This window comes from Poecilia mexicana, unplaced genomic scaffold, assembly GCF_051168715.1.
Source record: "Poecilia mexicana isolate PSO_F unplaced genomic scaffold, ASM5116871v1 scaffold_12, whole genome shotgun sequence".
Lineage (NCBI taxonomy): Eukaryota > Metazoa > Chordata > Actinopteri > Cyprinodontiformes > Poeciliidae > Poecilia > Poecilia mexicana.
The window spans coordinates 16,710,616-16,726,014 of record NW_028263381.1 but is presented as its reverse complement, the minus strand read 5'-3'; the positions used below and the strand labels follow the sequence as shown (position 1 = coordinate 16,726,014).

Here is a 15,399-nt window from a genome sequence, read left to right as displayed (position 1 = left end):
TTTTGAAATTGCCATCAAGCCAATTAATGTTTTGATCAAACCATTTCATCTGATCTCTGACGGACAACAAACCTCATAAACAACCTCTGACTCCCTGCTTCTCCCATCCAGGCCCATAATGAAACCCGCACTGATTTGTCATCGACACACCAATATAATCATTCCATTGCTATGACAAGCACCATGGCTATAAAGTAATTGTGAAATACGTGGCAGAGAGCCACTGGATTAATTTAAAAATAATTTACAGACTTTGCTATTGTGGGAAAATCTTATTTTTGACAAAGTGTACAAGTAGTTACTGTGTTACATGACCTGCTGTGTTATAAAGGTAAAAGTTTATAAAGTCTATCAAAATACACTGAAAAATACAGATGTGTGTATTTTTCAGTTAAGACTGACTACACCTTTGGTAGAAAAACTAACATCCAGCATTTTTTAATCACCTACATGAAATTCCAGGGCGAGAACTGATTCCTCAGAGGTGTGAAGGTATAAATTTCTCTCCAAACCAGTTCTGAGGTCTAGAAAATTAGGTGTGATAATACCTTAAGCATCTTTGTTCTTGGTGTTGAAACGGAGGTGGAAGTTGCCGAAACACCACTGAGACACAGTAGATGAGCTGCCAGTCAATTAAAAAAAAAAAAAAAAAAGGGTTTGCCACATTTTGGCATGTGCAACATATTTATTGGATTGAAAGAGATTTAAAGTTAATGCCAAAATTGTAAACAGAACTCGACATTTACACAGCAGCTGACTTTCTCGTAAAATGTTATGGAAGGATTTTTCTTCCAAGTGGAAACACCGGTTAAAAGGAGTTACATTAAGCAATGTTAGAAAAACCGATTTTGTGTAAATAATAGAATCAGATGCAAGTACTGGCATGTGGAAGGAGTGTGTGAATAGACTAAATATTTTATTGTAGTAGCATAATCTCACACACACAAAGTAAAAAAAACAAACATACCCTTTGATAATGGGAGGGTATTTTCTGTCTGGATAAAAATTAAGATTTTTTTTCTGAATTACCCAGCCCCTCAATTATGTGTACCCTCTACACCTCTGGCCTGTATGCAGGATGAGGACACATATTCATTTTGACGGCATGAACAGTGACTAAAAAGGAGGGAAAAAATGATGAAGGCTTAATGCTAGTCAACACCTGCAAAAGGCAACATTTAAGTCAAGACTAAAACTGTATAATATTGTCTACATGCACATTCGTTGTTTGAAAATGATGCCAACACAAATAAATACGGTGAAGGATCTGCGATTCCGTGAGCTTTTTTCAACGAGGTGATGCAAAAATCCATCCAGTATTCAGTAAGCAGATAACACCAGCCATGTCGTTCCACAGACCTTAATCATATGGAAAAGCTGATGAGGGCATAAAACAGGACCCCAGATTCTAGTTACTATTTGGAGATTTTCCAACAGTGTGAAATATTATAAGTTTAATTGGAGTAAATGTATTAACAGGTAAGGGAAGGCTGTGCAAAGTATTATTACATTGTTAAAAGCAATTCATTCTTGAAATACATATTTTTTTTCCCTACTCAGTAAATGTACTTGAATTGAAAGTTCAGAATTGTTCTAATATTCATCATATGGTAATAAAATATGATTTTAAGATCTTCTGCAAACGGTGCCAATTCATGTGACTTTTGAAAGCAAAACTGTGTGGATTTAAACTGAGACGGTGCAAGCCAGTGCTCTTCAGTAGCACACAGACGTGGCACCTTTCATTTCATCGTCTGAAGATAATACCAGTGATAAAACTATTTACAAATAATAATAATAAAAGATCTGCATTGTACATGCTAATGCCAACAGTGTACTGAATACAAAAGGACGCAAACTGTTGAAGAATTGACCATCTGATTCCATAGCTCAAACCAAATTTACTTTTCACAACAGAATGTCAAAGTAAACTGAACAGAAATGACTTCACATTCATTTTTAGACGATTTACATTCAAAATTGTCCAGGATTATCCGTTTATATTTTCAGAATGGCTTGTTAAGAAAACGTTTGTGTAAGAAGGTGTTAAGCGTTCCGTGTATGCATGCAGGGAAGCAGGTTTTGATTATTGAATTTAAATTGTTGCTTAAAAAGATTATTCAGAAAATGTTTCCAACCGGTTCAACAAGCTCTGCTTTCCCAAGTTATCATAAAATATGCATAGTTACACGTTATTGTAATGACAACAAGCTCAAACAGGAACTCTTTTACCATTCGACACTTGTTCTTTGAAGTGAAAATTAAGATGGAATCATTACATATAAACCCATAAATACAAGACTTTCAAGACGTCATTGTATTGCACAGTTGTCCATATTATGTTGATAATCACATTACTTAATAGATTTTTTATTTAAATGGGTAAATCTTGAAGCAGTACATTGTTCATACATGTTCATTTGATTGTGACTTGTTTGCCTGCAATCCTTTGCCTTGTAAATTTCAATGAGAACCTTTGTAACAAAATCTGATGTTCACAATGTTTTGCTAACCTCTGTCCAGCCAGACGCTCAGGGTCCATTCAATTAAAGTGAAGCCCCTCTGAGAAAACCCAATATTTTCTAACAAACTCTTCTCAGATATTCATCTCTCTTTTGTCCCCGTTTCTGTGTGTGGGCCTAGCCGTTAAGCCTCTGCGTAACCACTTCTCTGTACATGATGGAGATGTACACAAACAGGAGGAGGATCACAAAGAAGTCGTCCATAAAGCCCAGAAGGCCGAAAAGAGCTTCCGGGAGAATGTCGAGTGGCGAGACCAGGTAGGTGACGGCACCGACGAGACAGAGAAGAATTCGAATCCGGAACATCCAGAAGAGTCCGCCCACAGAAAACATCTCCCTGAAGGCATGACGGAGCAGGGTGGGGACATCCCGCAGCCTGTCCATAAGCTGACAGAAGGAAAACAGACAAGATGTAGAGTTATGAAAAGGCGTCTTCTAAACTCAGGGCGGGCCACGTTCACCGGCGTCCACTGCACATATGAGCAAAAGAAAAACGGCTCTGAAACTAGAAAATGTGCATTTCCTGCAAAAATGAAGTGTGAATGATGTAAACTGAATGCCACTGCTGAAAACAGCAAAACTACTTGAAGTCAAACCCAGAACAGTTGACAAAAATAAGCAGAAGCAGCAGACAAAAAGTAAAACAGTCTGCGAATCTTGCACAGCAAAACTGTCTGACTAAAATGGATAACAACTTTAAGTCGATGCTAAAACTCAGGTAATCAGTTTTAAAAAAATGTTGTGGAACATGCTGCTCACTGACCTAAAGTGTAAGATCATAGCTAACATTAGCTAAAAAGATGACGTTAGCATAAATGCAATTATTATGTTAGCTTACACCAACATGCCAACTAACATTAACTTAGGCTCTATAAAGTTATTAAAGTTGTATCTTAAAGTTGTCCATTACAGTGTTGAGTTTATCTTCATAATGAAGAATAAAAAGAAACACATACAGTCAAAGAAAAAGGTGAATTTTTAAAAAATAAAAATTTCAATTGAGATTATGCTCCTCCAAAAAAGTATAGATTTCCTTACGGTTGCACAAGTGAACATGACAGACACTGTATGCTATTCTAAAAGAATATAATAGTATATTCTTTTTATATAATAAAAAAAATCTTTAAAGATCTCCAAAGATATTTACAAGACGACTTATGTAAATGCAACCTGTATAAGAAAAAAAAAAAAAAAAGACTCACAGATCTTGGCTGACCAGAAAATCTTCGATTGTAATCGCTGATGTCTCGTAATATAAGCTGAGGTTCGGCCTCGCCATCCTGAACCCTCTGAGGAGCGGCGTGCTCGTGAAATAACGGGAACAGAAGTGTTACCTAGAAAAACACAAACAAAATACATGTCTGAGACAAACGACATAATCCACAAACACAATCTCACAAAACATTTCTAAGAATCACTGAAATTAAACAAACTGTTTTGATCAAGTGTAACAGATCTTTTATAATTAGTAGTTTAATTTCACAATGGTATACAAGCTTTTCAGGCAAACTCAGAAGAATTGTGCAGGAAAAGGAAAGCTTAGTCTTCATAAGAAGCAGCCACTGCACCTCTGGTTTTAACTATAAAACCCACAAGATTTGTTTTTCCTCACAAACTTTAGAGGCATTAAACCATAACAATGGCATGATTGCAATATGGTAATGATGTGGCATTGTATCACTCACCATTTGTCTGCAGATTGGGCAGTTGATCGCACCCAGCCAGGTGCCGTACCTCCAATAAGCTATAAGGCAGGAGCCTATGCAAAAAAACACATAAAACAGCAATATTGAGAACACCAATGTTGTAAAAATTTGAAGAAAAAATTTTTTTTACATTAATGATTGTACCAAGTCGTCGTTTCCTCTGTTTCTTACTATACTAACCACGCCAGAAACACGTGAATTTGTAAAACTGTCCATGTAATTACCACAAAAAAGGTGTCCACAGTTGGTCTCCACAGGCAGCACAGCCTGTTGTAAACACACAGGGCAAGACATGTCTGTGTAATACTGCTGTCTAGCCTCTGCCTGCGGATTTTCATCCTAAGGAGAAGAAAAGTAGAAATGACACACGCAAAATATCTGCAATGACTCAGTCATTTGCACTTTATACAAATTATATAGATGTAATTCAAATGACAGTAATCATGGCATTTCAACAAAGCCATGCCTAAAAGTTATTAGTTTTACCTGCTCAGTTTGGAGCTGCTGTCGGACAGCTCGAACATGCTCCTGATTTTCAGGATGGATATTTTGCTCTTCCTGTCTGTAAAGGACAAAAGGAAGTTTTTTTTAGCTACACAGGTTTCAAACAAGATCACAGGAAGATTGAAGGTGATTTCTCCGACTGCATGAGGAGACTGCAGCTGGGATTGTTTTGTTGGCAACTGGTTTGTAACACATATGCATGTGTTGGTTTCAAAGAACTCTGTGAAATTTAAATCAGTAAGAAAGAAATACATAGCTGGATTTTGATATTAAAAATGATACTTCTGTGACCACTTATTGTACACTTGTTATTTTATTAACAAAATTCTCAAAACAATTTAAATTAACCAGCCTGACTTAGTGGTTTACCTGCAGAGCAAAGTGAAGATGCCTGCAAGGAAGGTGAAACTGACAACCACTACAAACAAAACCTGGTTGCTAACACCCTCTATGATGGTGTCCTCATCTTGGATCAGGTAGTCCAAGTCCCCACCTTGACCATCCTCCATTATCCACACTCATAGCCTGCAACAATGAACACAAGAGGAAAGTGTAGGTTGCCGTCTTCACGCTTTTCTTTGACACTTTTATTAAGATCGAGGAATCATATCACATTTGAAACAAGCAGAAAAATTACATTTTCGCAACAACGATTGCTAGAATGTAAAATGCAGAAAGCAAAAAAGGCGGGGCTCCAAATTATCATGGCTTCATAAAACATTTAGCCACCTCTGTATCAAACTCAAGGTAGACATTTTAATGAATTCTTGTTGGAATGCATACATTTTATTTACTTTTTTTTTCAGAGGACGAACTGGAAGGGTTGCTTACATTGTAAGCAGAGTTAACCCAAATGGTATTGTCGTAATATAACGACAATACTTTTTAGTGTAATTTCAGGAATAACACTTTAATCGCATACTGAGTTTCACGTCAAAACAAAATGGGGGCTAGATTGTTAAGTAGTATTTTGGTGGTTGCGTCATGGGCAGGCTCAATGAACACCAAGGCCGAGCTTATATTTTTCGAAACTAAAATAAGTGGACCGGGGTTGGCTCGTTAGCAAAAAGCCATGTAACGCTTGAGAATAGGGGAGATGCTTGTTTAGCCTTGAACGTTTCGTTTTCATAAGCTGAGGAGTTTAAACACCAAGGAAGGAGGAAACTAGGTTGTTATTATTATTATTATTTTAACTATCTAAGCATTTCTACACAGTAGCTGTGAAAGAGTCAAATAACTACAAAGTTTTACTTAAGCAACATAACTCAAAACGTTAAAATATAAATTACAAGCTGAACTTACAACGAGAAGGGTACTTACCAATAAGAAGCCTACTTTTACCCAAATATCCCTCTGCAACCGTAACCTGTCAAGTCCATTCACCCCGTTCAGGCATTTTGTTATGTGTTTTTGTAAGTTAGCCAAGTGACCATATCGCATATCATTGCATGGACAGCTGATAGCAGCTCACTCGATTCCCTTTCTCTTTGTTACATTCTTATTGTTAGAATTTATTACCGCCGCCTAGTGTGTTGGAGTGATCTGTGGTTTTTGACGACAGATCACCGATGGAATGTGAGTGCAGTCTTAATTCTGCCTTATAAATATATACTTAATAACATGCACATTTTTTTATCAAGTTATTGTTACCCAGTTAAACGTAACATTAAAAGTGAACCTTGAAATACTTGCTTTTTCAGAGAGTGATTATTCACAGTCTAAGCACTAGGTGGCAATAGCGGTGCCTACAGCGTGGTGTCCTCTAACGAAGAAGTAGTCACACTAATACAGTAGTACCTAACTGTACTAAGCTATCGTGGATTATTAGAAAAGGTTGAACTTCTTTTGAGCGGACTTCTCCAGAGGTAGAAAATGCCTCGTTATGCACAGTTAGTTATGGGCCCAGCTGGAAGCGGCAAGGTAACTTTCCTGGTCTGTGGTGAGAGGTTGTGCTATGTTGTTCGGCTAACATGTTGTGATGCGGCGTGAGGCTGCCTTGTCTTCTACGCAAAAGTAAAACGTGTTAGTCTGTTAAATACATTTTTTATTATTATTATTTCAGAGTACCTACTGCTCCACCATGGTTCAGCACGCAGAGTCGTTAAACCGCTCAGTCCAGGTGGTGAACCTGGATCCTGCTGCAGAGTATTTTAATTACCCTGTTATGGCAGGTAAGTTTTACTTTGGATGGATGTGTAATAGGAATACACATTACCAAGGAAATACGAATTAAATTAAAATAGGAAAATGTTAGAGCCATAATACATTTAACACACCTCTTTGTATGCTATATTCTGTTTCTGTTTTCTCAGACATCCGTGAACTCATTCAGGTAGATGACGTAATGGAGGATAACTCTCTGAGATTTGGCCCTAATGGAGGCCTGGTCTTCTGTATGGAGTACTTTGCCAACAACTTTGATTGGCTGGAAGAAAGCCTGGGCCACGTAGAAGATGACTACATATTGTTTGATTGCCCAGGTAAATGTTCTGCGTTGGATCCAAGTTTTAATGAAGGTGTAAACTTTATTAGGTTAGAGTTTATTTAAATAACTGATTTAATTTCAAAGCACAGTGTTTTTAAAGTCAGTGTTCATGTGAAATGGGAAGAAAAGATGGAAACTGACAAGGAAAGCAGCAACACTGAGCTAGCTGCTGGAATTTCTTGCAAGTAACAGCAATGTAGGAGTAACAGCAATGTTTTATATTCCCTGTATATCAGCAATACAGCTGCGAGACTCAATCCTTTTCTTCCAAAGAAACTATCCAAGTCTCTCTTAAATCTGCCCAAAACCTGTAGGAGAATATGTTATGTTGTAATCAGACCTTGCTTGAACCATTTAGCCATTTAAAAAGTATGTTTAGAATAAAAGTACAATAAAACATGGTGGTGGTAGTTTTTTTTAAAACTGAAATTTTAAATTTATTTATATTTCATTTGAATTTTTACAGGATATGTGTAACATTAAAGTTGGAAAAAGTTTACCAGTATATATCTTGGTGTATATACTGAAAACATGTCATCTTAATAAGAGTCTGTGCAGCTCTTAGATCCACCCTAGATGTTATTTATGGAAAAGTGTCAGCTGTGCATGACTGATGCAGCTCTTCTCACACTTTTCCAGGTCAGATTGAGCTTTACACACACCTCCCTGTGATGAGGCAGCTGGTGGAGCAGCTCCAGCAGTGGGAGTTTCGGGTTTGCGGGGTCTTTTTGGTAGACTCACAGTTTATGGTCGAGTCTTTTAAGGTAACTTTCTCTTTGTTTTTTTTTTTGTTTTTGTTTTTGTTTTTTTTCTTGTTCTTTTTTTTTTTGTTGAAGCATTATTCAAATGAACCTACTTTACTTTTAATATTCACTGATGTTTCTGTTGTCTTGCACTAAAGTTCATCTCTGGAGTTATGGCTGCCCTCAGTGCAATGGTGTCGTTAGAAATTCCTCAAGTAAATGTCATGACAAAAATGGACCTGCTTGCTCCAAAGGCTAAGAAGGAAATTGAAAAGTAAGTTAGTAAGAATAAAACACTGAATGCTTGCCAACTTCGATGAGGCTGCATTTTATTTGTCAGATTTTGTTATAAACCTTGCTGATCCTTCTCTTCATACTGAGTTTTAAAATATTTTGATGTATATTTAAAAGGTACTTGGATCCAGACATGTACTCCATGATGGAAGATAACTCTGACACTTTCAGAAGCAAAAAGTTCAAAAAGCTTACTAAAGCAATTTGTGGTTTGGTAAGTAGAGTCCTAGTTTTGGTGTTTAATGATATTCTTGTAGTTTATATTGAGAAAACTAAGATTGTTTATGTCTCCAGATAGATGACTACAGCATGGTAAGATTCCTGCCTTTTGACCGTACAGATGAGGAGGGGATAAACATAGTTCTGCAGCACATTGACTTCTCCATACAGTATGGAGAGGACCTGGAGGTTAAAGAGCCCAAGGTAAAACGACAAAACAAAACATTGGGCACGTACTGAAAATGAATAATTATTGTTACACAGTTCCTTGCAGTAGAGCTTTGGAACCGATGTCACTGTGCAGAACAATGTAAAATTCACAGCCTTTGAGCTTTTCACATTTGTTTCCAAAGGCAGTAGACCAAGGCAAAGTAGTATATTAATTTGGAACAAAAAAAAGAATGCATGCTTCTGAAACTTTCAAGTGTTGTGTTTTCTTAAAGGTTTGCCCTGTATTTCCATGTTTCCCTTCAAACATGGTATTTTGCATTTAGGCGAGACAGTTCAAATTGGGGGTCTTGGTGTTCCCGAATACATTTTAGCTGGTTCTCTGAAAGAAGTGGTGCTTGGTTAACTGTCAGCTCATGTGGACACGCAGGTTTGCAGTTACCATACTTAAAAACAAAAAGTTGAGTAAATTACATTCAAGTTTATGGTTGTAATGCAATAAAATGTGAAAGGGCGTATGAATAATCATGCAAGGCATTGTGTGTGTGGGTTTATATTTCTATATAATCATGACTTTTATGCTTTCCCTATTGACAGGAAGTTGACGAAGAGCAGTCCAACCTAAATTATGACGAGATCTTTCAAGATAAAGTCAGCAGCTGAGGACTAATTGAACCCTGAAGTGGAAAAATGACTTGCCATAAATGAAGTTCAACTTTAATGTTTGATATTCATTGCATGAATATTTCTGAAAAACGGACTGGACTTGCATAAAATTATTTTGTTTCTTCTTTTAAATAACTTATAAAATTTAAAGGAACCTCAGTTTCATATTTTGTTATTTTAGAGTGATGTACACGTGTAAATCTTTGACTTTTGGTTGATTTATTATAGATTTAAAAACAAAATATATATTTTTAAAATAAAATATTGCATACACCAGACAACTTGCCCGTGTTTTTTAAATGTGGGGGGGAAAAAACATAAACATGAATAGTTCATGTGGGGTGGGGGGAAAAAAAAGAGCTTGTGCGCGCCACCACGTGGCTGCAACGCAACACGACACGTGGCCACTTCCTGTAAAGCTGAAGGGTGGAACAAGCGGAAGCAGAGGCTTCGGGGGTGCCTGTACGTTTTTCCTGCTGAGCAGTTGGATTTATATTTCATTCAATATGCCGGTGAGTATATCCTGTGCGATAAACGACAAATATAAGCTTTCAGCTCACTGTTAGGAGCCAAGAATCTCTAGAAATACGCAACTAGATGTTGAATCTGCTTTTAACATTAGCTCTCGAGACAAATCTAGCACAGTAGGCTAGCTACTTTAGCATTCGCTCCATAGCTGCTAGTGGCTGACTCGCGACAGTACACAAATTCATTTCTGTCATTGTACTGTTTTTAATGAGTTTAGCATGTTATATACACCTATATAAAACGCTTAGTACCACCGATGAAAGGCCGCTTTCATTCCGGTGACTATAAATTAACAAACTTACTCGACAAAAATGACAGGACTTGTCTTTTTTTCTTCAGGCTTATCACTCGAGCTTGATGGTCCCTGAAACCAGGCTGGTGGGAAACATGGCCCTGCTTCCCGTCAAAACACAGTTCAAGGGACCAGCCAGAGGGGACGGTGAGGGTTCCTTCATCTTTGTTTTTCAAAAAACGTATCTACATAATCTTGGGCGTTCTGCAGAGATGTGCGTTGTTGTTGCATGCATTGAGTTCCTGATTCATGACTGAGCTTCACTTCCTTATATGGTCTGAGCAATGCAAACTAAAGTGGCACCTTTCCTCTAACTTCTGCTTTTTGATTTATACGTCTCTTACTTGTGCAGTTGTGACATCTGTATACGTAATTGAGACATTTTCTAACGATTCAATGGTGGTCAGTACTAAAACAATAAAGATTTGTGTAAGAAATGGGATAATGTCTAATGAAAACATTTGTTTTTTATTATTCCAGGCGTAGATTCTGACATCATAGATGAAGCAATCTATTACTTCAAGGCCAATGTTTTCTTTAAGAATTATGAAATCAAGGTAAGAGATCAAGAAATCACAACAAAGTTGAATTATGAACCTTTATGTACTCCTGACACTGTAATATTGCTGATTAACTCTGTTTCCTTAAAACTATGCAATCAAGTTGGGGACTTTAAAAGACACACAGACAAAAAGCTCTATATCCCAAAAACGCTTGAGATAATTTTGGAAATTGTAACCATGGAGCTCAATAGTGACGCATACAGCTTGTGCCTCAGTAATCTGTGTCTTGAAGCAGCTGAGGATTTCATGTTTCTCCACATGCCCTGGCTTGTTTCATCTCGTACCTTTTTAACAGCACAGTCCTGTAGGAGTTGCTTTGGATTTTTAAGGGCATGTATCATCATTGAACCTTTTCTGTCGTTCTTGTCACCCTTGAGTACAAAAACGGAATCCTGAAGCCCAAATATAGCCTACTTTATATTACCGATTTATGCACTTGTTCTGCAAGTTTTATTATTCTACATATAAGAAAATGTTTTATTTCTGAGGGTTTAACTCTTTTACAAAACCAAACTTAAGAAGCTGTTGTCTTGCAACTTGGTGTGCATCTGTCTGACTTTTGCCTCTGAGGGTTTAACTCTTTTACAAAGAAATTTTTCTGTGGGATGCATTTGGCATGGAAAATTGTTGGGCTGCATGAGATAGAAAATAAATCTCGTGCAGCCCTTAAATATTGTGGTGTTTATACATGATTCTTCACTTTTTATTGTCCATCACCACCTGCCAACCGAGATGCTCTTAAGCTTGAGCATCTTGGTTGGCAGGATCTATGTTGAATGCTTGTATAAAAGGAAATGAAAATCCTTCCTACTGACCAAATATATTATTAGCAAGAAGAGTTTGAGGTGATATTAAAACCTGCCTCCAAGCTCTTCATTGCAGTTGTAGTATTGCACACACACTGCTATTGCGATACAATATATTGTGCAGGTCTACATCGTTAGTTTTTAATAAGTTATGTGAATTTGTTTTCCAGAATGAGGCTGACAGGACACTGATCTATGTCACACTCTACATCTCTGAATGCCTTAAGAAGCTACAGAAGGTAATTTTTTACTGTGCAGCATGACCAGTTCTTGGAGCTTGATTTCAAAATGTATAGTAGCACTTAATATTTCCATTAAAGTAGTTGTGCCTTGAACAGAACATGACAAGCCTTTGTTTTTTTTATTTTATTTTTATTTTATATTCTTGCACACTTTAAGGAGGAAGTAGCTGATTTAAATGAATTTGGACACCTTAAAATTGATGATTTGGGATTATGTATAAATCTTGCAGTGCAGCTCTAGGAGCCAAGGAGAAAAGGAGATGTACACTCTGGGCATCACAAACTTTCCCATTCCTGGAGAACCTGGCTTCCCTCTTAATGCTATGTATGCCAAGCCCGGAAACAAGCAGGAGGACGGTGAGAGAGAGCTTTAATATTGTGACAAGCGGTTAGCTTGTCTGTGTTGAGGTTTTAACAGTGGTGGAGATGTTCTGCTGCTGTTTGAAGGCAGGGAGCATACACCTCGATTAGTTTAAAAGTTTCTGTGTTAAGAGTCTAAACAATAGCACAAAAATCTAAGTTAGCACTGCAAATGATAGTTTTGAACTCTAAATGAATGTATTCTTCCATCTCAGAGACGATGAGGGCGTACCTGCAGCAGCTTCGCCAGGAGACCGGTTTAAGGCTATGTGATCGTGTGTTTGACCCGCAAACAGACAAACCCAGCAAGGTAAGTCTCATACTTTTGATTTATTAGAATTTTCTTTCTGATGTCAAAGATTACCTTATTAAATGTGTGATTCAATCTGCTGCTGCTGCAGTGGCTGTGAAAATAGTTAAATTCTCCAGATGCCAAAAAAAGGTGTTTTAGTGCTTCTATTGACCTCTCATTAACATCTTTTTCTGATTTTTTTACAAGATGAGCGGCTAGTTGTTCAGCTCATGTATTACATTATTAGCAGAGATAGACTCAGGTAGGAAAAAATACCCTAAATGAGATGGGCCAAAGACCAAAAAAAAAAAAGAGTAGACATGTATTAATTTTTTCCAGCGGTGCTGCAATTTGGAATACAGGGGGAAAAAAATGGGAATGCTTCCATAAGACTTTATGTTCTGTGGACATGAGGCATGCTGCTAAGCAAATATCCATTTTGTTGCAAAGCTAGGCAGGCTCTCTGTGTTTTGGTGCCCTGCAGTTTCTTGTGTGATTGAGCTTTCAGCACAGGTTAGAATGTGGTCGCTTTCTGTAGGTCAGCCTGAAAATAGACAAAGTGGAGAAGAGAGGCTGGTTATTCTGGCTCTAAATTCATGATGTCATAAGATGAAATGACTAAAGCAGATATTTTAAATGGTGCCGCTTTCCTGCTTACGAACCAATATACTTCCCCTTTTGAGTTTTTATATATACTGCTGTTTTCTTTCTGTAATAAAAGTAAAGAGCTTTATATCATGAGAACTCAAATTTTGTGTTACTGGATTACTTGAGAGGATGCCATATTTTTATAGATGTCTTTTTATGTTAAACAGCTCTGTTTGAAATCTGTAATGCAGTTTTGAAAGCAAAATTTTAATGCCATTGTTAATTAAAATTAGTACGATAAAATAATTTTGCCAGCTTTGTCCATACATTGAGACCTTTACGTAGTCATGTTAAACAGCTCTTTGTTTCCTATTTCTGTTGAAAGACCGTGTAGACTTTTAGTCCATCAATAAAATACTACAATTTAAAAATGCCAGTGTTTGTCCTAATCTGTGTTTATGTTTTTTTCAGTGGTGGCTGTGCTTTGTGAAGAAGCAGTTCATGAACAAAAGTCTCTCTGCTCCTGGACAGTGAACCAGAAGGGACACAGAGACTGCAATAAAGCAAGTTTTGATTTTCTGTTAAAATTTTATACTGTTTGACTTAAAAAAATAAAATTATATGTTCACTTGTCTGGATGTTGATCATATTGGGCTGGTGTGTAATACAATAAATAAGTTTGAGAGATTGGTAATGTTGTTTTTTGTTTTGTTCTTACACATTTTTATACATTACAAAAATAAGCTTTACAGGAATCCTGCTATCATACCATGTCTCACTGCTGTCAGGTTGAAACACTTGAAGACACATTGGGGAGAAAAAAAAAATTCTTTGTACGTTGCATATATTTCCCATCTAATTTTAATATTACTGTAACTGAAAATAAGTGTAGTTGTTAAAATACATCAATCTACTCACAATCGCTCATACCTGTATATTAGACTGTATATCCAATATGTATGCTCTTCTTATCAGAGGTGTCCTGATTCCTGCAAATTCTCAACTTATGATATAACTAATACATACCAGACATAGGTTAAAGAAATACATACCGAGTCAAGGATATGACTGGGTTATATGCATCTAGCCTATACATACATAAAAAGTATATATACATACACATTGGAAGATTCTTACATATTACTCATATGACAGGGCTACTAGGCCAGCATCACGTTGTGGTCATTTGTAGTCAGCTCTTCTCTCACTTTCTATAGTCACGCTTGTCCTTACCAAGTTGAGGCAAGATGAGAATATAAATATGATTATATTTCTGCCTGCTGGCATAAAAGAGGGCATAGCATAAATTCCACAGGACGGCTGGATTTGACACACTCTTTGATGCCAGTTAAGAAAGGACAAATCTTATCAAAGGATTTATATTTTCAGCTGCACTGCAGTACCATGGAAACTGCTTTTGGGTATGCAGCCACTGTCCTGGTGTGTCAAAATGTGCTGAGGCCTTCTACACACATTTCTCTTCCAATTTTATTGATCACCAAGACAGAGCAGCTTCAGTTTAACTGAAATGTAGACAAATTAAAATGTCTATTAACATCTTATTAGTAATATTTAAGCTTTTCTTTATGAATAAATACTTAAAAAGACAACCTAGTCATAATGCCACATTGATTGAAGACGCCTAAATTCAGTCCTCAAGAGGGTCTTGGTTGAATTCCCGCATCAGCATGTCAGTCAGCTCTGCAGAGGCCTAGTGAGACTAAACTGTTGGATTGTAGCTCTCGAGCACTTTACTTGGGCATCCCACATAAGTTTTTAAATAGTAGACAAATGCTTTAAATGTACTTTAAAGCAAACCCTTTAGAATGTTGTTTATATATATATATATATATCTGTTCTAAATTTTGACTTTAAGTTTCAACTCTATGCAGATTGTAGTTCTAAAAGCAAACTAAGATGACCTTAACATTAAGCTGCATGTAGAACATCTGCTCTTGTATGTTAATTAGCACAGGGGTGTCCAAGTTCAGTCCTCAAGAGCTATTATACAACTTATGATGCGTCTCTTACTCCGGCTTCCTCCGACAGTCCAAAAACATGGCTGTCAGGTTAATTGAGTTCTCTAAAGTCTCCTTAGATGTGAGTGTGTGAGTGTGTGTGTGTGTGCGTGTGCGTGTGCGTGTGTATGGTTGTTTGTCCTGTCTGTCTCTGTGTTGCCCTGCGACCTGTCCAGGATGTACCCTGGCTCCCACACCCAAAAATTGTTGTTGGGCAGAATTGAATATCTCCATCCAAAGTCCTGACTTAAAACCAACAGAGATGATGTGCCATGACTTTAAGATAGCCTAATAGAGCAGCTGCTTTGTCACAGTTGAACAAAATGGTTGGAATAGCTTTTTTCTTCTCAGTAAGTTAAAAACTGATTTTTGTATTTCTTCTATCTTTAAAAAAAAACATGAG

At 37.1% G+C, this 15,399-nt stretch overlaps 3 protein-coding genes across 4 annotated transcripts; 2 read left to right on the top strand and 1 right to left on the bottom strand.

Moving 5' to 3' along the window:
• Positions 1-1,881: 1,881 nt before the first annotated feature.
• Positions 1,882-10,275, bottom strand: rnf170 (ring finger protein 170). 2 transcript variants are annotated; one of them, XM_088011020.1, is made up of 7 exons: positions 10,138-10,275; positions 5,102-5,257; positions 4,715-4,790; positions 4,453-4,567; positions 4,208-4,281; positions 3,725-3,856; positions 1,882-2,909 (listed from the first exon to the last, which is right to left on the bottom strand). In XM_088011020.1, exons 2-7 carry the CDS (start codon positions 5,239-5,241, stop codon positions 2,640-2,642), a joined length of 807 nt encoding a protein of 268 aa, XP_087867146.1. In that variant the 5' UTR covers positions 5,242-5,257; positions 10,138-10,275; the 3' UTR covers positions 1,882-2,639. The 2 variants fall into 2 exon arrangements, with proteins under 2 accessions (XP_087867146.1, XP_014843418.1); XM_014987932.2 differs by lacking the exon at positions 10,138-10,275 and adding an exon at positions 6,053-6,228.
• On the top strand, positions 6,511-9,588 carry gpn3 (GPN-loop GTPase 3). Its single transcript, XM_014987931.2, has 8 exons — positions 6,511-6,652; positions 6,795-6,903; positions 7,045-7,212; positions 7,857-7,981; positions 8,119-8,234; positions 8,372-8,468; positions 8,549-8,677; positions 9,239-9,588. The coding sequence occupies exons 1-8, from the start codon at positions 6,605-6,607 to the stop codon at positions 9,302-9,304; spliced, it is 858 nt and encodes a 285-aa protein (XP_014843417.2). The 5' UTR covers positions 6,511-6,604; the 3' UTR covers positions 9,305-9,588.
• On the top strand, positions 9,693-13,672 carry arpc3 (actin related protein 2/3 complex, subunit 3). The gene is made up of 7 exons (XM_014987933.2): positions 9,693-9,819; positions 10,175-10,274; positions 10,608-10,684; positions 11,667-11,735; positions 11,969-12,095; positions 12,314-12,408; positions 13,450-13,672. Exons 1-7 carry the CDS (start codon positions 9,814-9,816, stop codon positions 13,510-13,512), a joined length of 537 nt encoding a protein of 178 aa, XP_014843419.1. The 5' UTR covers positions 9,693-9,813; the 3' UTR covers positions 13,513-13,672.
• Positions 13,673-15,399: the final 1,727 nt, after the last annotated feature.